Genomic DNA, 21,105 nt, shown 5'->3' with positions numbered 1-21,105 from the left:
TCGAGCCCAGGGGCTCTCAGGTGATGGTGCCCTGCTGTCCTGAGAGGGGCAGATTTTGTTTGTGTGGCTAGAGATGTATCAGTAGGTGGAGAGCGTCTCTTAGAGGGCAGAGGGAGACCCCTGCTGACGTCTTGCTTCAGTTAATGTTTCCCACCTCTTCCACCCCCAGCGTGTCATTGACCCCACAATCTTGTCGTATTAGGTGGGTTGGGGGTGTCATCCTTCTTTGCTGGATAAGGAATCCAAAGCCCCGAGAGGTCAGGAAACTTTCCTGAGACCTCACAGGAGGCTGGTGGCAGACCCAGGCCTGCAGATCAGATGCCTGGACTCCTCTCCCCCATCCTCTGCCCTTCCGTCTTGCCACCTTCTCTTTACTCCTTTTAAATAATGAGGGGCAGCATAGTGGTTAAAAAGCCTGGGCCCTGAATTCAGAGCCACAGCCTCAAATCCTGGCTCTGCCACGCACCCGCCTGCAGGCCATCTCTTAATCTCCCTGTTCCTTAATTTCCTCATTTGTCAACTCGTGCCCACCCCGTAGGGTGGTGGTGAGGTTTAACTGAGCTGGTGGTGCGTGGCCTGTGGTCAGCACCGACGCCTCAGCGCCCTTAGTGGTCACCACTCAGTGTTAGCCATCTCCATCGTGGTGGTTTTTGGTCCTAACTGATGACCTACAGTTTCCACGGCTGTGCTGGGTTCTTGGGTGTTCACAGAATCCCACATCCACCATCAGGCTGCAGAAAGACTCTGCCTAGCTAGGCTTTGGTGCTCAAGCAGCATTAAAAGCACATAATGACAGTTCTTTAAGGTCAAAATGTGAGGTACAGGTTGAGTGCTGTGTGCCATGGGAGTTGGAGGTCTGGAGTCCCGGAGGGGACTGGTGGGGGAGCAGAGTCCAGCAGAGCAGCAGAGAGAGTGGGATAAGGGTCCCAGCAGGGAGGTTCTCTTCACCTCTTTCCCAGGGCAGCTTTCAGAGCAAGGAGCTGAGCGGTGACCCTGTGTTTTGCCGTCCCTGCAGGTGGGCTCCCAGCGGTTCAGTGTCAACATGCCCCACAAGTTCGGGATCCACAACTACAAGGTTCCCACCTTCTGCGACCACTGCGGCTCCTTGCTCTGGGGCCTCTTGCGGCAGGGTTTGCAGTGCAAAGGTAAGGCGCTGGTCCTGGCCTCCTCCCCCCGCACCTGCACCCTGATGTCCCTCCTCTTAAAGAATCTTTTCGTAGCCTTGAGAGCGCGTTCCAGGCCTGGCCAGAGGACTGAGCCCAAGCCCTCGCTAAGCCCTTATTAGTTACTCCGAGCATTTGTTAAGCAGTCTCTGTGCAGAGGCCATTCAAGGGACTCTGTAGAGGGAAGCAGAAGAAGGAAGGCATGGCTCCATCTTTTAAGATAGTGAACAAGCTGGGGAGACAAGATGAGCCTATGAAAGTGCAGAAGAAATTTAAGGAAAAAATACATTAGAGTAGAAGGGAAGAAAAGTTTTCAGAGTTAGGCCCTGAAATAAGTCATAGAGATTCTTCTGTCACCATCTGTGGTTCAGAGCTTACTCTTGGAAGGAACCCTGCTAAAGCACTATCACATCTTATTGATCCTTTGTGGGCCTGTGATAGATGTTATATTATGCCCATGGCCCCCATGAGGAAACGGGCTCAGAGACTAAGTAATTTGATCATGTCATGTAGCTTGTGAGCAGAAGTAGGGTTTGAACCTTGACTTCTGAGTCTTGAGTTTCTTCCTGTTTCCTGCTGTCCTGCCTGTGAATTGATTTCTGCTCAAATGAGTGCTAAGTGACACAGGTTATAGCATGTAATATGGGGAGGTGGGGACGTACCCTGGGGGCCTGGATAGAGTGTCCAGTTTCGCAAACTGGTCCCAACATGCTCACAGAGTTGGACAACCATAAACTATTGGGCAGGAACGTCTCATGGACATTATTTAAAAACAGTGTTTGGTTATTTTAAATTTTAAATTTAATTAAAAAATGAAAAACATTAAATTTTATGAAATTACTTTATGTTATAAAATCAGTATTTTATTATTAGTGAATGTATTATTGATAAATACCTATGTGGAAAAATTGGAGAAAGAGGTAAAGTATAAGAAGGAAAGCTGAAGCCATGAACCAATTGGTCATTGAAGGGATCCCAGTGAGAAATTATGAGGACTGGAAATAAGGTGCTGGCTGTGGTGGGAATAAAGAAGGAAACCCACTTAAGAGGTATCGAGGAGTGATTTATTGGCTGTAGTGACGAGATCCAACTGGGAGGATGGCGACACTACTCGCTGAGACAGGGAACACGTGAGGGAGGGCAGGGCTGGAGGCAGTGATGGTGGAGTTGAGCTGGGGGCATGTTAACTTTGAGGTGCCTGTGGGAAGTTTACATGGAGCTGTCTGACTGTTGGACGTTCTCATCGAAACTCCGAGGAGAAGTCTAGACTGAGCATTTAGATTTGGGATTTGTCAGTGTCTAAGTAGTAGTTAAACCTATAAAGTAGATGTCATCCCCAGGATAAGTACCTTGAGTGTGAAGAAAGAAGAAAACAACTTGGGAATCTGGGGGGTGGGCTGGGGTACCAGCATCCTAGGATGAGTGTGCAAAGGAGCTGGTAGGGAAAGACCTCAGAGGTAGGAGGAAAAGTAGCAAGGGATGGCATCATGGAAGCCGAAAGAGCAGAGAGTATTTTTTTAAAATTTAAAGAAGGAAATGATGGATAGTGCCAAATGGTTCCAAGAAGTTATTAAAGTAAGAAGTAGAACATGGGAAAATAGAACCACCATATGATCCAGCAATTCCACTTCTGGGTATTTTCCTGAAGAAAATAGAAACACTAATTTGGAAAGATATATGTACCCCTGTGTTCATTGCAGCATTATTTACAATAGCCAAGATATGGAAGCAACCTAAGTGTCCATTGATAGATGAATGGATAAAGATGTATATACACACACACACACACACACACACACACACACAATGGAATAGTACTCAGCCATAAAAATTAATTAAATCTTGCCATTTGTGACAACATGGATAGACCTAGAGGGTATTATGCTAAGTTAAATAAGTCAGACAGAGAAAAACAAATGCTGTATGATTTCACTTATATGTGGAATCTATAAAACATCAAGTGAACAAACACAAAACAGAAACAGACATAGAAACAGAGAACAAACAGGTGGTTGATGGGGGGGAGGCGGGGGAGTGAAATAGGTAAGGGAGATTGAGGTAAAAACTTCCAGTTACAAAATAAGTGAGTCAGTCACAAGGATGAAATGTACAGCATGGGGCATAGACTCAATAATACTGTAGTATCCTTGTATGGTGACAGATGGTAACTAGACTTATTGTGCTCATTTTGTAATGTATAGAAATATTGAATCACTGTGTTGTGCACCTGGAACTAACATAGTGTTGTAGGTCAATTATGCTTCAATAAAACTTAAAAAAAAAGTTGAACATGGGGTTGGATTTAACAACAGGGAGGTCACTAGTGCCCTCAGCAGGAGCTGTCTTGGTGGGGCAGTGGGGATGGATGCCCAAGTGCAGAGGCTGAAGTGAGAATGGAGGGTGAAGTATTTTCAGGTTATTTTATATAATCAGGAAAAAGACAGTGGAAATGGTGAGCCAGGAGAGACAGGGGACCATTGACAGAACAGGGACAGAGAGATGGATACCCCTTCTCCCAGTGGAAGGAAAGCCTCAAGGCCAGGCCAGGGTACAGATATGTGTCCTATGTTGGGGAAGGGAGTCCAGGAGGAGGTGATTAGGCAGAGTGATCATTTAAGTTCTGAATCTTTTGAGGGCATTGCAAATAAAAATAAGGATTTCTGAAACAGGAGATCCTGTTCAAAGTTGAGGTGAGAAGTGGGGGTGGTGTGGAAGGCGTGAGCAGGGTTGGAAACAGCTATCGCGGGAAATGAGGACGACCTGCCCCAGGACAGGAGGAAGTGCTGGCTGCTGACACATCTCGTGTCCTGTGTGAGCTTCCCAGACATTCACATTTCCCTTTCTAGAATTCTAGCACGTGACCTGAAAGAAACAGGGCCTACCCGAAATCCTTTTTGCCATTACGTGACATTAAAACAAAGGAAGAGAAAGAAAACAATGCACCAGGAATCTCAGATGTTTTCAGAGGAGTGATGCATTTTTTGGAAAGTTGAGTGGGGTTGCTGGGAAGCAGAGTGCCTGCTTTGGACGGGACTCTGATGAAGCCATGTCTGGTTTTTAGTAAATCTATTAATTATTGATCTATCTAGGGAATCTAAATGAAGATTCGTCATATCATAAATATTGATATCTTTAGAAAGCAGCCCAGATGCCCAGACGCAGCAACTAGGGCTGTGGGTCCCTGGACGACCCCGGGAGAAGGCAGGGCCCAGGGATGGTGTACTCAGCTCTGTTTTGGCAGGAAACACTCTCAAGCCTGCTCAAGTAAAGGATGGGATGAACGAGGCTGCCTAGAGCAAGGATTCCTGTTCACTGGAGCCCAGGGGAACGTGAGGGGGTCAGGCCACACAGAGACGAGAAGGTAGAGGCTGTTCAGAATTTAGGGCCCCCGGCAAAAGTTCACAGATGTTCCCTGTCCTTTTCCTCTGCTACCATGACTTGGCCATTTCCTCCTTGCTCCTTTCCTACTCTTGCTGTTCCTGTCTCTCTCTCTCAATTAATAGACTTTATTTTTTTAGAGTAGTTTTGGATTCACAGCAGAACTGAACTGAAGGTACAGAGATTTCCCATATACCCCCTGACCCCACATACACTGAGCCTCCACCACCATCACCACCTCCACCAGAGTGATACATTTCTTACAGTCGCTGAACTTACATTGACACATCATAATCACCCAATGTCCATAATTTACATTAATTTCACTCTTGGTGTCGGATACTCTATGGGTTTTGACAAATGTATGATGACACGTATCATACAGAGTGGTTTCACTGCCCCCCACCCCCCGCCAATCCCCTGTGTTTGCTTCTCACTTTTGATCCTTTTTCAACCTCAAGTCTTTCTGCCCCTGCCGGCCCCTTACCCTGTGGAGAGTTTGATGACTAGAAGAGGCCAGGAAGGGCCAGGGCAGGGGCCCCTCGTGTCTGGGTCTAAGCCTGGTTCCGCTCCTATGATTGCTAAGAAAAGGAAATCAAGACTTAGTTACCTGCCCGGGGTCCCAGAGCAAGTCCCCATGGAGCTGGAGTTAAACCCAGGCAGCGGGCTCCTGCCCTGGCTCTGACCCGTGCTCCGTGCCCTCTCCTGCTCGGGGAGACTCCGTCAGATCCTCACCTCTGCTGGATCAGGCTGGCTTGGCCTCCTGGGCTGGAGCCCCTCTCCCCTGGTCGTGGTGGGACACCAGCCACTTGGCCTGCTGGTCTTTGGCTTCAGCTTTGTTGCCTGTCGCGCTCCTGGCGATAATCGGTTTAGGTATTTTTAGTGAAACCAGTTTCTCTCGAGCCTGGGTCTATAGGGAAGGATCCATGAGACTGTCCTGGTCACTCTCCCTTCAGCCTAAAATTGCCTGAGCCACATGGGTTCAAGTGTGGTGCATATACTCTTTCAGGGATCGTCCCTCTGTCAGCCAGGGCGAGGGAACATAATTACCCCCTTTTTACTGGTGGAGAATGGAGAACAGTGTGCAAAGGGGATACAACAAGGGGCCTGTTGGGATGCCTCTGTCCTCCGGGCTGCCACCTCCCTCCCACAGCCCAGAGGGGACAGACGCTTGGAGGATGCTCACGGGCTATTTTTGGTAACTGAGTCCTTAATCAGGGCAGAAAAACACCAGCACTAAGTGATAAGGCAAAATATTTCATTCCTGTCCTTTGTTGTTTTGTTTTGTTTTGTTTTGTTTTTGTTTTTAGCTGTGCCCCGTGGCTTTCGGGATCTTAGCTTCCCGACCAGGGATTGAACCTTGCGCCCTCGGCAGTGAAAGCGCGGAGTCCTAACGACTGGACTGCCAGGGAGTTCCCTCCTGTCTTTTGTCTTATGATTTGAGTGCTGGCAAAGTTGCTGTGTCTCTCTCCAGGCTCGTTGAGGGTCTGTCTGAGCCCTCAGCCACTATTAGTCCAGAAATTAGCTTCAGACGTTCAAATATTAGCATCACTGAGGCATTTGAACCCTTTTTGTTCTTCACTTTATTTGAACTGTGCTGCTCCCCCAACCTGACCACCTGTACAGTGAACTCCCTAGGGTCCTTTTGCACCTGTGTTTTGTTTTTCCATTGACTGATGGAGTTATTTCCGTGTGGAGGTAGAGACTGCCAATACCTTAGGATTTGTGTTTCCTTCTCTAAAGAAGATGTGGGGTTCTCACGTGTCCTGTGGGTCACTGCCCGCCTCTCTTCTGCCCATGAGCTCACACTCATGTCTCCAGCACAGCCGCCCTGAAGTCATCAGGCACCGGTGGGCAATTTAACAGAAAGCCAGACCTCTATTCACAATCCACAGTGCCCTCCTGGTTTGCCGGTCCCCATCTGCGGTGGGCTCCCTACTCCTGCCTGTCCTCTCTGACTGCAGCTCTGTACCGAGGTGGAGGATAGGTACAGTTGGGAAAGTTCTGTCCTGGAAATTCCTGAAGAATCTCCTTCCTGGCTTCCTGACTCTCTCTCAGATCCTATCCTAGTAACAGCTGTGATCCGAGCCTGCTTTTGTGGGCTAAGGGGCAGAGTGTCACTGTCCCGTGGGTAATGAAGAACAGGCCATCTTGTTTGGGGGAAACCCCTTAGGCAGAGAGCTGTGGCCAGTGAAGATCCCAGATTAGGAGTCCAGGGAACTGGTCTGTCCTGGTTCTGTCACTGCCTGGCTGGGCAATTACAGGCAGGGCCCATTGGCCAGGTGACCCCAACTGCCCACCTGCCTTCTGAGAATTATAATGAAAGTAATGAAAACAGAGTGATCTTAGCTGTATATACCTCGTGGAGTGGCTGCAAGAGCCATAAAGATAGGAGGAAGAAAAGGTCTTCTCCCTCCCTCCCTCCCTCCCTCCCTTCCTCCCTTCCTCCTTCCCTCCCTCCCTCTCTCCCTCCCTCCCTCTCTCCCTCCCTCCCTCTCTCCCTCCTTCCCTCCTTCCCTCCCTCCCTCCCTCCCTCCCTCCCTCCCTTCCTTCCTTTTTGGATATTTAAAAAACATTAGAGACATGAAAAAGGATTTTTATTCTCATCATTTTTTAAAATATCAGCCCTTCACTATTATTTTTTGACAGCTAGGTTCCTTGTCATTTCTTCAACTTTTATTCGTATTTTTAGAATTAAAAAAAAAACACAAGGGACTTCCCTGGCGGTCCGGTGGTTAAGACTCCGCACTTCCATGGCAGGGGGCATGGGTTCAATCCCTGCTCGGGGAACTAAGATCCCTCATGCTGTGCAGCATGGCCAAAAGACAAACAAACAAGGCCACAAATAATACATAAATAATTCTCACTAGGAAAGATTCAAGCAAGACTTAAGTCTTAAGCATATGTATAAAAAATATTAAAACCCTTTGTGTTCTTTTTCCACAACCATCCCCAGCCTTAACTGCTACTAACAATTTGCTGTGGATCCTTTCAAGCCTTTCTGTGTGCATTTGTTGCATGAATAGTTGTATACACACATGTACGCTGTAATAGGCATCTGTTGGTGTATAACACATTATCCCAAAACCTAGTGGCTTAAACAACCAATATTTATTACCTCAGAGTTTCTCTGGGTTAAAAATCTGAATGCAACTTAGTTGAGTGCTTCTGACTTAGGTTTTCTCGTGAGTTTGCATCAAGCTGACAGGTGGAGCTTTGGTCTCATCTGAAGGTTCAACTGGAAGAGAATCCCTTCCAAGCTCACTCATGTTGCTGTTGGCTAGAGACATCAGTTCTTTGCCACATGGGCCTCTCCAGAGGGCAACTTACAGCATGGAAGCTGGTCTCCTTCAGAGCAGGCAAACAAGAAAGCAAGAGGGGATGCCCAAAACAGAAGCCGTACTGTTTTGTAACCCAATCTCAAAAATGACATCCCATCACTTTTGACATTTTCTGTTTGTTAAAAGAGAATCACTACGTCCAGCCCCCCATTTAATGGGAGGGAATGGTGTGAAGGGTCAGATACCAGAAGGTGGAGATTATTATAAGCCAACTTAGAAGCTGCCCACCCCCCTTCCCACCATACACACACACACGGAAATATGATCACTTTCTCTGGGAGGCCTACCCTTCTACAAACTGAAGCTCCCATCTCTTAACTTCCTTCACCTTCCTCTGCTTTTTTTTCCTCTTTAAAACAATTGTCACATTCTAATAACTTAAATTACCTATATTTTATGTTTATTTCTTTCTCTCCTAATCAGAATATAAGATCCATGAGGGCAGAGGTTTTTTTGGTCTGTTTTGTTCTCTGCTGTTTCCCCAGCATCTAGAACAGTGCCGGACACATTAGCATTCAGCAAATGTTTGTTAATTAAATGCTATAGGCATTGTTCTGTAATTTGCTTTTCCTACAAGTCAGCATATACAAGGTTACATCATTCTTTTTACTGGCTGCTTAATGTTCCACATCATGGGACATTCCATACATTATTTAAAGCTTACCTTCTTGATGGACATTTACTTGTTTCTGTGTCCTCACCATTTAATGCTGCTGCAGACATCCTCATATATGCATCTTCATGCATTTGTATGAATAATTATGAAGAAGTGCTCGTAGAAGTCCTGTAGTAACTTCAAGCCCTATCTTTTGTGGTTGAACCACATAAGGAGGGAATTACAGAAGGACACTTTTCGTCTGTTTGTTGCTTGTTTGTTTTTACATAAGTCATGTTCACTGCCTGCTTCACCTTCTCGTGCCTCGACATTTAATTTTGCATGATCAGATACTGCCTATGTAGTGACTTCAGGATTTCAGTTACCTATTATCTGCTGGCGTCTGGTCATTTTTGCTGCCTATGTGTTAACTAATTTCCACAGAGTTAGAATACACTGAAAAGCATGGCATCCTGCTTTGTGCAAGGCATCAGGGAGAACTTGGAGATAAAACATCACTTTAGTTTTCTAGAAACTTGCCCTCTACTTGGGCATTAAAACATAAGTTAAATATAGACAACAGTTCAAGCGGTGAATCAGAAATACGTGTGAGCAGTTCAAGGGCAAGAGAGGCCAACAGGAACTTGGTCAGGACAGGCTTGCTGGGGGGAATGGGGCTTGAGCTACACCTTGAGGGAGGAGAAGGACCTGGAAAGGAGGGCAGGGGAAGATGTTCTAGGTAGGTAGCGAGTTACACCTAGAGGGCAGGGGAGGAGGAAGCAGTTCCCTGCTCAGCACTGAAATGCCACAGGAGCCTCCTTGGTTGATTCTGAATCCTTGCAGTAGCAGCTGGCAATGCCTGGGGATCATGACAAATGCCCCGCATCATAAGTGGAAGGTCAGTGGGAGACTCAGTCAGAGTTTTCGTCCGAGGAATGCCAGGTAGCAGACAGTTGGCCAGTCATTGCTTCTGGAAAGCTTTGAATGGTGGTTCCAGTGCCCAGTCTCTATCTGGTGACAGTTGGTGCCCAGTTTAACCCCCAAGGAGCTCCCCTCTAACCTCCTGTTCTCATCTTCTGCCCAGGACTCTGCATCAGTCACTCTCCCACCCCTGCCAACCTCCATGGCACAAGCACACGATTTCCTGTTCAGAATTGTGTGTGCTCTGCCTCTGAGTGTGGCGTGGCTGACTAATCTGTTACGAAATCAAACCACTGCCCTGGCTTACCCTCTAGGGCCAAGTAACCTTCATGTAAAGAGATTTCTGCAGGGCACATAGGCCTGCCCATCTCCCTTTGTGATTGTTCTGACAGTGTCATCTGCTTGCTTTGGGAGAAATCCCAACAGCCTGACTTGCACCATTGCAACCCTCGCTTTAATCTCAGCTATGAAAAGGGTGGAAACATGGAAACCAAAATGAAGGTCAGAGTGCTCGAGCCCCCATCTGTCCTGAGGATGACACTGCTGCTGCAGTACCACCCAGCACAGAGTAGGAGCTCAACAAATACGTGATGAAAAACTAGGTAGTAGTACTATAATGATCCTCCTTTTAGAAGAGCCCCAGCAGGGCAGCTGTTTCTTCCCAGTGCAGTTCATCCAGGTAGAACAGTTGAAAATGAACAATATGAAGCTGCCTGGAAAGGGAAGTCTTAGGGGCAGCCTCGAGCTATGAGGGGTTTGGGAGCCTTGCCACTGGGCCTGGGTGCTCACCAGTCGGGATGGGGCAGAGGAGTACAGAAGGGGGGTGATTTGGCTGGTTTGTCTGCCCCAAACGTTTCCCCTTTCTTTTTTAAACATCTTTATTGGAGTATAATTGCTTTACAATGGTGTGTTAGTTTCTGCCTTATAACAAAGTGAATCAGTTATATATATACATATGTTCCCATATCTCTTCCCTCTTGCGTCTCCCTCCCTCCCACCCTCCCTATCCCACCCCTCCAGGCGGTCCCAAAGCACCGAGCTGATCTCCCTGTGCTATGCGGCTGCTTCCCACTAGCCATCTCTTTTACATTTGGTAGTGTATATATGGCCGTGCCACTCTCTCACTTCGTCCCTGCTTACCCTTCCCCCTCCCCATATCCTCAAGTCCATTCTCTAGTAGGTCTGTGTCTTTATTCCCGTCTTACCCGTAGGTTCTTCATGACCGTTCTTTTGCTTAGATTCCATATATATGTGTTAGCACACGGTATTTGTCTTTCTCTTTCTGACTTCCCCTTTCTTTTGATTCCAACTGGCACATCCACTTTCTCTTACTGATCTGCAGCCTCTGGGTGTCACCTTACAGCTTCCAGGAGCCCCACTGTGGCTGCCTAAATTATGTCAAGTTCCCTCCCTCAGCCAACTTTGCCCTCTTGTTTCCAGACTTTTCAAAGCACTTTCAAAGTTGCTTTTTCATGTGGTCCATTTTAACTGACATGTTATTGGATTTTTTTTTAAACTTAACCTATTGGAACAACTACACAGTTCTCCTAGGGAAGTAACAGAATTTAAAAAAATGAAAAACAAAGTCTCCGAAGACCGATCCTATCTTGCTGACCAGCCAACCTGAGCTAATTGTTTCATTAGGATGGACAGGTCTGGCGTTACAACACCAGGGGGCGCCAGTGACTAAATCACCTAGATAAGCTGCCCCTGCTAAGAAATTCTCGCTCTTCATTTGGTTGCTTCATTCTTGTCCTTTCTGTCACCTCAAGAAGAGACAGAAGACGACTTGCGTGAAGTTGGTGGGCAGGTGCAGGTGAGGTGGGCTGTGTGTCAAAGGGTAGCTGTTGCTAAGGGGAGTGGGACAGAGGATTCAGAGCTGAGTGCTGCTGCCTGCAGTCTGGGAGGCTCTGAGGATTTTCAGGCATTGTTAGTAATAACTCAGTTAATGGATTTGGCACCTTGGCCAGGCTGTGGTGGAGCTTTCTCGTTCGTTTATATTGTCTGAGAAAGGTCCCCTCCCATCAGCGCACATGCTCCCCCATCCCCACACCCCTGCCTTTGGTTCTGGGGGCATCTTCAGCTCCATAATTCACTTGAACTCTTCAAGCCTGGGTTGGGAAGGAGGGGGAGTGGAGTCTGCGCTGTCCCTCCCTCTAGGTCAGGGACCAGGCCGTGAAGGGCCAGTAGGAGGTCTGGCCATCCTGCCTGGTTTCACTCCAGAAACTGTGTGTGTGTGTGTGTGTGTGTGTGTGTGTGTGTGTGTGTGACTGTATGTGTGTGTGTGTGTGTGTGTGTTTTAATACTTTAACTTTTAGAGCAGTTTTCGGTTCACAGCAAAATTGAGGAGCAAGTACAGAGGTTTCCAATATACCCTCCTACCCCCACCCATGGACAGCCTCCCTCACTATCAACGTCCCCACCGGACTGATATATTTGTTACAATCAGTGAACTTAAATTGATACATCATTATCCCTCAGTTTACATTAGGGTTCCCTCTTGGTGTTGGATATACTGTGGGTTTGGACAAATGTACAGTGTGTTGTATCCACCATTATAGTATCATACGGATAGTTTCACTGCCCTAAAAATCCTCTGTGCTTTGGCTATTCATCCTTGCCTCCCCCCAACCCCTGGCAATCACTGATCTTTTTACTGTCTCTGTGGTTCTGCTTTTCCAGAAAGTCATATAGTTGGAATCATATAATATATAGTCTTTTCAGATTGCCTTCTTTCACTTAGTAGTGTTCATAAGTTTCCTCCATGTCTTTCATGGGTTAATAACTAATGTATTTTTAGTGTTGAATAATATTGCATTGTATGAACTTACCACAGTTTATTTAGCCGTTCACTTACTAAAGGACATCTTAGTTGTTTCCAGGTTTTCATAATTATGAATAAAACTGCTGTAGACATCCGTGTGCTGGTTTTTGTGTAGACATACGTTTTCAACTAATTTGGGTAAATACCGGGAGTGTGATTGCTGGATTGGAAGCTAAGAGTATGTTTAGTTTTGTAAGAAACTACCAAACTGTCTTCCAAAGTGGAAGACGTTTTTCATTTCCACTAGGAATGAATGAGGATTCCTGTTGCTCCACATCCTCACCAGCATTTGGTGTTGTCAGTGTTTTAGATTTTGGCCATTCTAAAACGTGTGTAGTGGTATCTTGTTTTAATTTGCAATTCCCTAATGCCATATGATGTGGAGCATCTTCTCATATGCTTGTATGCTATCTGTATATCTTCTTTGGTGAGGTTTCCAGTCAAGTCTTTTGCCTATTTTTTAATTGGGTTGTTCATTTTCTTATTGTTGAGTTTTAAGGGTTCTTGCATATTTTGGATAAGCTTTTATCAGATATGTCTTGTGCAAATATTTTCTCCCAGTCCGTGGCTTATCTTCTCATTCTCTTGACAGTGTCTTTTGCAGAGCAAAAGTTTTTAATTTTAATGAAGTCCAGCGTATCAATTATTTCTTTCATTAATCATGCCTTTTGTGTTATATTTGAAAAGTCATCGCCATATCCAAGGGCACCTGGATTTCCTCCTATGTTATCTTCTAGGAGTTTCATAGTTTTGAGTTTTATATTTAGGTTTATGACCCATTTAGAGTTAATTTTTGTGAAGGGTGTAAAATCTGTGGCTAGGTTCTTTTTTTTTTTTTTCATCGGATATCCAGTTGTCCCAGCACCATTTGTTGAAAAAGACTATCTTTGCTCCCTTGTATTGCCTTTGCCCCTTTGTCAAAAATCAGCTGTATGTTTATGGAGGTCTATTTCTGGGTTCTCTATTCTGTGCCATTGATCTGTTTGTCTATTCTTTCACCAGTACACACTGCCTTGATTACTATAGCTTTACAGTAAATCTTGAAGTCAGGTAGTGTTGGTTGTCCAACACTTCTTCAATGTTATGTTGGGTATTCTGGGTCTTTTGCATCTCCATGTGAACTTTAGAATCTGTTTGTCAATCTCTACAAAATAATTTCCTGGGATTTTGATTGAGATTTCAGTGAGTCTATAGATCACACTGGGAAGAACTGCCTCCTTACAACATTGAGACTTCCTACCCATGAACATGGAATATCTTTACATGTATTTAGTTGTGTTTTTGTTTTTCATCAGTTTTGTAGTTTTCCTCAGTCTTGTATATATTTTCTTAGATTTATACCTAAGTATTTCAGTTTTTAGGTGATAATGCAAATGATATCATGTTTTTAATTTTAAATTCCACTTAATCATTATTGATAAATAGGAAAGTGATTGGCTTTGTATATTAGCCTTGTATCCTACAACATTGCAATAATCACTTATTAGTTCCAGTTTTTTGGTCAGTTCTTTCAGATTTTCTGCATAGATAATCACGTCATCAGCAAACAAAGACAGTTTTATTTCTTCCTTTCTAAGCAGTATACCTTTTACCTCCTTTTCTTGTCTTATTGCGTTAGCTAGTACTTCCAATGCAGTATTGAAAAGGAGTGGTGAGAAGGGACATCCTTGCCTTGTTCTTGGAACTAGAAAGCTTCTGGTTTCTTACCATTAAGCGTGTTGTTAGTTGTAGGGTTTTGTAGATGTCCTTTATCAAGTTAAGGCAGTTCCCCTCTATTTCTTCATTGCGGAGAGATTTTATTATGAATGGGTGTTGGATTTTGTCAAATGTTTTTTTCTTTTTCATTGATTGATAGGCTTTGTGATTTTTCTTCTTTAGCCTGTTGATGTGATGGATTACATTAACTGATTTTCAAATATTGAACCAGCCTTGCATACTTGAGATAAATCATACTTTGTCATGATATATATTTCTTTTTATACATTGTTAGATTCAATTTGGTAGTATTTTGTTGAGGACTTCTACATCTATATTTGTGAGAGATATTGGTCTGCAGTTGTCTTTTCTTGTAATGGCTTTGTTGGTTTTGGTGTTAGGGTAATGCTGGTCTCATAAAAGGAGTTAGGAAATGTTTCCTTTGCTTCCATCTTCTAGAAGATATTGTAGAGGATTGGTATAATTTCTTCCTTAAGTGTGTGGTCCTGGAATTCACTAGTGAACCTATCCGAGCCTGGTACTGTCTGTCTTGGAAGGCTATTAATTACTGATTTTATTTCTTTAATAGATATAGATCTTTTACACTGTATTACATGTGTGAGTTTTGGCAGATTGTGTCTTTCAAGGATGGTTTTGCTGCATCCTACTAATTATGAAAAGTTGTATTTTCATTTTCAATCAATTCAAAATATTTTAAAATTTCTCATGAGATTTCTTCTTTGACCCATGTGTTACTTAGCAGTATGTTATTTAATTTCCAAGTATTTGGGGATTTTTCCAAATATGTTTCTGTTACTGATTTCTGATTTAATTCCACTGTGGTCTAAGAACAGACATTATATGATTTCTATTATTTTAAAATTGTTAAGATGTGTTTTATGGCTCAGATTGTGCTCTGTCTTGGTAAATGTTCCATGTGAGCTTGAGAAGAATGTGTGTTCTGCTGTTGTTGGATGAGGCAGTCAATAAATATCCAGTTGATTAATGTGACTGTTGACTTCAACTATGTCCTTACTGATTTTCTGCCTTCTGTATCTGTCTATTTCTGATAGAGGGGTGTTAAAGTCTTCAGCCATAATAGTTGGTTCATCTGTTTCTCCTTGCAGTTCGCTGTTTTTGCCTTACGTATTTTGGTGCTCTGTTGTTAGGTGCATACACATTAAGGATTTTAATGTCTTCTTGGAGAATTGACCCCTTTATCATTGTGCCCTTTGATGTCTCTGATAACTTTCCTTGCTCTGAAGTCTGCCCTGTCAGAAATTAATATAGCTACTCTGGCTTTCTTTTGATTAGTGTTAACATGGTATATCTTTCTCCATAACTTTAATTTTAATCTATATGTGTCTTATATTTAAAGTGTATTTCTTGTAGATGATATGTACTGGGTCTTGTTTTGTGATCCATTCTGACAATCCCTGTCTTCTAATTGGTGTATTTAGACCATTGACATTTAAATTGATTATCAGCATAGTTGGATTAATGAGTACCTTTTTTGCTATTGTTTTCCATTTGATGCCCTTGTTCTCTGTTCCTATTTTTGTCTTCCACATTCTTTCCACCTTTTGTGGTTTTAATTGAATATTTTATATGATTCCATTTTCTCTTTTTTCTTAGCATATCAGTTCTTCTCCTTCTCCCCCTTCCTCTCCCCCTCGTTCTCCTCCCCCTCGTCCCCCTCCTCACCTCCTCCTCCTCCTCCTCCTCCTCCTCCTTTTTTCTTATTTTAGTGGTTGCCCTAGAGTTTGCAATATACATTTACAACTAATCCAAGCCCACTTTCAAATAACACTCTAATACTTCATGGGTAGTGCAAGTACCTTATAATAACAAAATACTCCTAGTTCCTCTGTCCCACTCCTTATATTGTTGTAGTCATTCATTTCACTTATACATAAGCATATATTTTCTATACATATATAAGCATAATAATTGAAAACATTGTTGCTATTATTATTTTGAAAAGTTGTTATCTGTTAGATCAAGTAAGAATTTAAAAACTAAAAGTTTTTATTTTAGCATCACTTATTCCTTCTCTGATGCTCTTCCTTTCTTTATGTAGATCTGAGTTTTTGACTGATATCATTTTCCTTCTTTCTGAAGAACTTTTTTTATTTTTAAGTTATAAAATATTTTTTATTGTAAAAACAGAGTCAATAGAGGTTGACAACATAAATGTTTTCTCAGAACATTTCCCTTTGGTTCCTGAATTTGCTGGGTTCCTATGTACCAGCAAGTCTCCATTAGCACTTCTCAGATTTCATGGTCCTTTTTGGATATGTTTATTGATTATATGTAAATATTGCTTAGAAACAGAAGTCCATATGATATTAAAACAAACAAAAAAAACCTGTTGTGCCTTTCTTTCACATTTCCTACAGGGAGATCTATATATCTCAGGTGCTTTCACAATTTAAAAGTAAAGTTAGTGCCTTAACCAAACCAAAGAATCCTCCATCACAAGTTACTAAATCAAACCTCTCATGACTTTTGCAATATATCCAGATTTAAAGATTTTAAAACAAAAGAATTTAGAATTTAAAACAAACTTCAGACTGATTTTTCATATTTGAAAGACTACAGTTATTTGCAGCATACAAATGGAGAGAGTAGCGCAAAATGCATCAAGTTTTATATGATAAATATACTTTCAACCTAATGGCTGCTTCGAAAGCAAAGACTGAAAAACTACCTCTTCTTAAAAGTAATCTAGACTGACTCAATAAAGTTCACAATTTAGAAAGATCAATTGCTACTCTGTTTCCATAGATTGCAAAATGATTTCAGAAACAGATTAAACACACAGTTGTTTTACAAAACGAGAAATATTGTTTGGGACTTTACAAAACTTTATAAAATATAATACTATATTTGTAAATTCAAGATAGTTTCACACTGAAATAGAAAATACTTCCACAAATATGAAGTCTAGTCAAACTTAACTGGTCTCTCCTAACCATTCTCATACATTATTTCTTCCAGATCTTCAACCCGAGTAGATCTGTGCTCTAGCATGAGATTTTTTAAAAGAGATTGGTTAATTTCAAGAAGTTGTATAAGATTTTTCATTCTAGAAACAATGTTAAAGCAGATGATTTACACCTAAAAATACGTCTCACTAAAAGTAGAAATAATGCAGTGACAATTTGTATTTGATAAATTTCAAACCAGATTCCTCAGAATGACAATTATAATGTGGTACCTACAAAAAGTAAAAATATACGGTAATCACAACTATTTTACGGAAAATATTTATTCATATGGAATAAAGAACCTCTAAATTTAGTTATTTGTAGCTGTCAAATGAGAAGTACTTTCTAATTACACGCATTTATAACATTCATTTTACACCTCAAAGAGCACCAGTGTATTTTTTTTTTTTTTTGCGATACATGGGCCTCTCACTATTGTGGCCTCTCCCATTGCGGAGCGCAGGCTCCGGACGTGCAGGCTCAGCGGCCATGGCTTATGGGCCCAGCTGCTCCGCGGCATGTGGGATCCTCCCGGACCGGGGCATGAACCCGTGTCCCCTGCATCGGCAGGCGGACTCTCAACCACTGCGCCACCAGGGAAGCCCTGCACCAGTGTATTTTGAAAACAAACTGAAAAGTGAGGAGGTAGGGGCTTATTCCATGCAATAGTGGTATTATGATAAGGCACCACCTGGTGTGTGAAAAAGCCAAACAAAGTATTTCCAAAGCATGTATTTCTGTTACTGGTGTCTTAACCTTTAGATAGGATGGTTAGAAAAAAGCTAATAACATTATTAGCTAACCACATCATACTCCTTTTCCATCATTCTTTGCTTTTAATTTTTCCATATTACAGAACATATAATAAACAACAGTATAGTACATGATATGTTAAATAAACATCTTTTCCCAACCATTCAAGAAAATAGTGTAGAATTAAAACAAGAATAAGAAACCAAAAACTTTTCTGATATTTTCGCAATAGTCTATCCCTGTAGAAGAATAGGGAGCTGGGGGAGGTGAGGAGAGAGTGGCAGCAGCAGTTGGGGTTGGGGGATGGTAACAGGACCTCCTTTCTGTAGAATATATTGAGGCACACAGGTTAAAAGTTTCTCAGGCAAATTCATTGCTAGAGCAAAACTGACAGAAAGCTCAGGATTTTACATTCCCCCCAGACCTGATTTCTCAGATAGTCACATCCGATTAAATATTTCAAAATATTCCCTTAGTCACTGCTATCATCGTCGTCATCATCATCAGATACATCATTTAAAGGAGACTTCAGTGACTGACTATAAGAGTCCGATCTAGTAGGCTGGCACCTGGCCATGTCCCCAGTAGAAAGCAGGTCATAGTTGAAGTCACAAATCCTCACAGGCTTAGAGGACTGGCTGGGAAGAAGTCTCTTTTCAGAGCAGGGCCCACAGACAACAAAACCACATTTGCGGCAGTGGTGAGGACGATTAACAGGTGTGAATTTTGCTGTCTGACAACGCATACATACAGTTGCCTCAGAGTCAGGAACCCAGACGGCAGCACGTTCATACTGGGTGTCTTCCCACTTTTGGAGAGCAGATCAGTAACACATTTATCTATGTGATTCGTCCTTTCTGATTTCTCAGTGGCAGTGGCAGAATAAGCTGCAAATGATTTAGTTGGTGTCTTGATCAGCCATCCATTCCTCAAGTCTCCCTCATCTGTGAGAGAATCAATTGTGACATTTTCCAGGGGAATAATACGTTATTTGTTATATTTTTTCTTCTGGATGGCAATATTGCCATACACAAGAATATCATTGAATAAGAAAAACTGCCTTGCTTTAGGCTTTTTTCTGCACAACTTAGACAATACTCCTCCAATAAGAACCCGTCCAGGTATAGTTAAGGGTTGGCCAGCTGCTCCAAAACAGTTTTCTACTATATTTTTACGTCTAGTATTTGCTTCACTGTTTGCCAAGCGATCCACCATCTTTTGCTAATAGCCTCCAAACTCGGGAACTCCACACTCCAGAGGCCCTCCTTTCCACATGCTGCCTCTCCCCTTCTGCCTGAAGAACTTCTTTTAACATTTCTTGCAAGGCAGGTCTATTGGCAACAAATTCCCTCAGTTTTTATTTGTCTGAGAAAGTCTTTATTTCTCCTTCACTTTTTTTTTTTTTTTGGTACGGTACGTGGGCCTCTCACTGCTGTGGACTTTCCCGCCGCGGAGCACAGGCTCCAGACGTGCAGGGTCAGCGGCCATGGCTCACGGGCCCAGCCGCTCCGCGGCATGTGGGATCTTCCCGGACTGGGGCTCGAACCTGTGTCCCCTGCATCGGCAGGCGGACTCCCAACCACTGTGCCACCAGGGAAGCCCTCTCCTTCACTTTTGAAGGATAATTTCACAGGCTACAGAATTCTGCATTTTTTTCCCCCTCTCACTACTTTAAACATTTCACTCTACTCTCTTCTTGCTTATGTGGTTTCTGAGAAGAAGTCAGATGTAATTCTTATCTTTCCTTCTCTGTAGGTGAGGTGTTGTTTCCTTCTGGTTTCTTTCAGGATTATTTTTCTTTACCTTTGATTTTATGCAGCTTGTGTATGATATGCCTAGGTGTAGTTTGTTATTGGTTTTGATTTTTGTCATTTATCCTGCTTGGTGTTCTCTAAGCTCACTGGGTCTGCGGTTCGGTGTCTGACTTTAATTTGAGGACACTCTCAGTCATTTTTGCTTCAAATATCTCTTTTGTTCATTTCTCCCTTTTTTTTCCTTCTAGTATTCCCATACACATATGTTACATCTTTTGTAATCCTTCCACATTTATTAGATATTCTGTTCCTTTTTTTTTTTTCCAGTATGTTTCCCTTGCTTTTCTGTTTTGGAAGTTTCTATTGACATATCCTCAGGCTCAGAGATTCTTTTCTCAGTTATGTCCATTCTACTAATGGGCCCGTCAGTGACCTTCTTCGTTTCTGTTGCAGTGTTTCTGAGTTCCAGCATTTCCTTTTGAGTCTTTCTTAGAATTTCCATCTCTCTGCTTGCCCATCTGTTCTTACATGCTGTCTACTTTATTGACTAGAGCCCGTAGCATATCAATCAGAGTTGTTTTAAATTCCTGGTCTGGTTATTCTAACATCTCTGCCATGTCTCAGTCTGGTTCTGCTGCTTGCCCTGTCTCTTTAAACTGTTTTTTGCCTTTTAGTATGCCTTGTAATTTTTTTTTTTTTTTGATAGTCAGACATGATGTGTTGGGTAACAGGAACTGCAATAAAAGGCCTTTAGTAACATGGTGCTAAGGTGTTGGGGGAGGGGAAGCATTCTGTAGTCATATGATTAGATCTCAGTCTTTCTGTGAGCCTGTGCCTCTGAACTATGAGCTTACACATGTTTCTCAGGGTCCCCCCCCCTCCCCGCTCCACCTTATGTGGGACAGGATAGCTAGCATGGGCTGGAGTTGGGTATTTCCCTTCCCCCAGTTTGATTAGGATCTGATAAAACTACAATAGTTTAGTCTCTGGCAAAATAGCTTCTCCTGAGAGTAGGCCCTGTTAAGAACAGGGTGCTCTGGTATATTTCAAAATCCTTTCCCTCTCCCCCTGTCATAAGCAGGAGGGAATTTTTCTCCAATGTTCACTGTGAGAAGCCTGGTCAGGCAATTAGAGGTAAAGCTCCCAGAGTGCGGGGACCCCTATGACGGGGTCAGCCTAGAGTCTTTGACTCTCAGACTTGTCCGCTCTGGGACCCCAGCAGTTCGTCAGTTTCGGTGCCAGCTTCCCTACCCTGCACTGGTTTCCACGGGGTTGCTGCTCTGGAGTTTCTGCTCCGCTAAGTTGTGATTCATATAGTTACCTGTCTGTCTCTCCCTCAGGGCAGTGGTTTGCCCTGTGACCTTACTTCTCTGCTAAATCTTAAGAAGAGCTGTTGATTTTCCAGTTTGTTCAGCTTTTTACCCATTAGGGCAGAACAGCAACTTCCAAGCTCCTTATGTGCTGGACTGGAAACCCAAACAGTTGACGTCTTCGCCTTTGATGTCCTACACCAAGGACAGTGAAGTGGTGTGGACAAAACAGAGACATTCAGGCATGGCCTTTGTCCCTCTGAACCCAGATTTTGGATTTGAAGGGGGCCTTGGAGGTCACCTCATTCAGTCTCTTTGTTTTCAGATGAACATCTTGATAGGCTGTACTGTGGGCATTCCTCTCTCGGGAATATTCCCACA

General features: G+C 43.2%; 1 protein-coding gene and 1 pseudogene across 1 annotated transcript in view; one reads left to right on the top strand and one right to left on the bottom strand.

Annotated features, from left to right (window-relative positions):
* The window catches only part of PRKCE (protein kinase C epsilon), a 511,185-nt gene that overhangs the window by 323,148 nt on the left and 166,932 nt on the right, over positions 1 to 21,105 (top strand). Inside the window, exon 6 of the mRNA XM_060169905.1 lies at positions 1,016 to 1,145. Within this exon, the coding sequence (XP_060025888.1) occupies positions 1,016 to 1,145 (130 nt within the window). The remainder of the gene's footprint in view (positions 1 to 1,015; positions 1,146 to 21,105) is intronic.
* On the bottom strand, positions 18,133 to 18,875 carry LOC132531824 (pleckstrin homology domain-containing family F member 2-like; annotated as a pseudogene).

The sequence above is a fragment of the Lagenorhynchus albirostris genome, chromosome 13 (genome assembly GCF_949774975.1).
Source record: "Lagenorhynchus albirostris chromosome 13, mLagAlb1.1, whole genome shotgun sequence".
In the NCBI taxonomy this organism is placed as follows: Eukaryota; Metazoa; Chordata; class Mammalia; order Artiodactyla; family Delphinidae; genus Lagenorhynchus; species Lagenorhynchus albirostris.
This window is presented reverse-complemented; position numbering and strand designations above follow the sequence as displayed.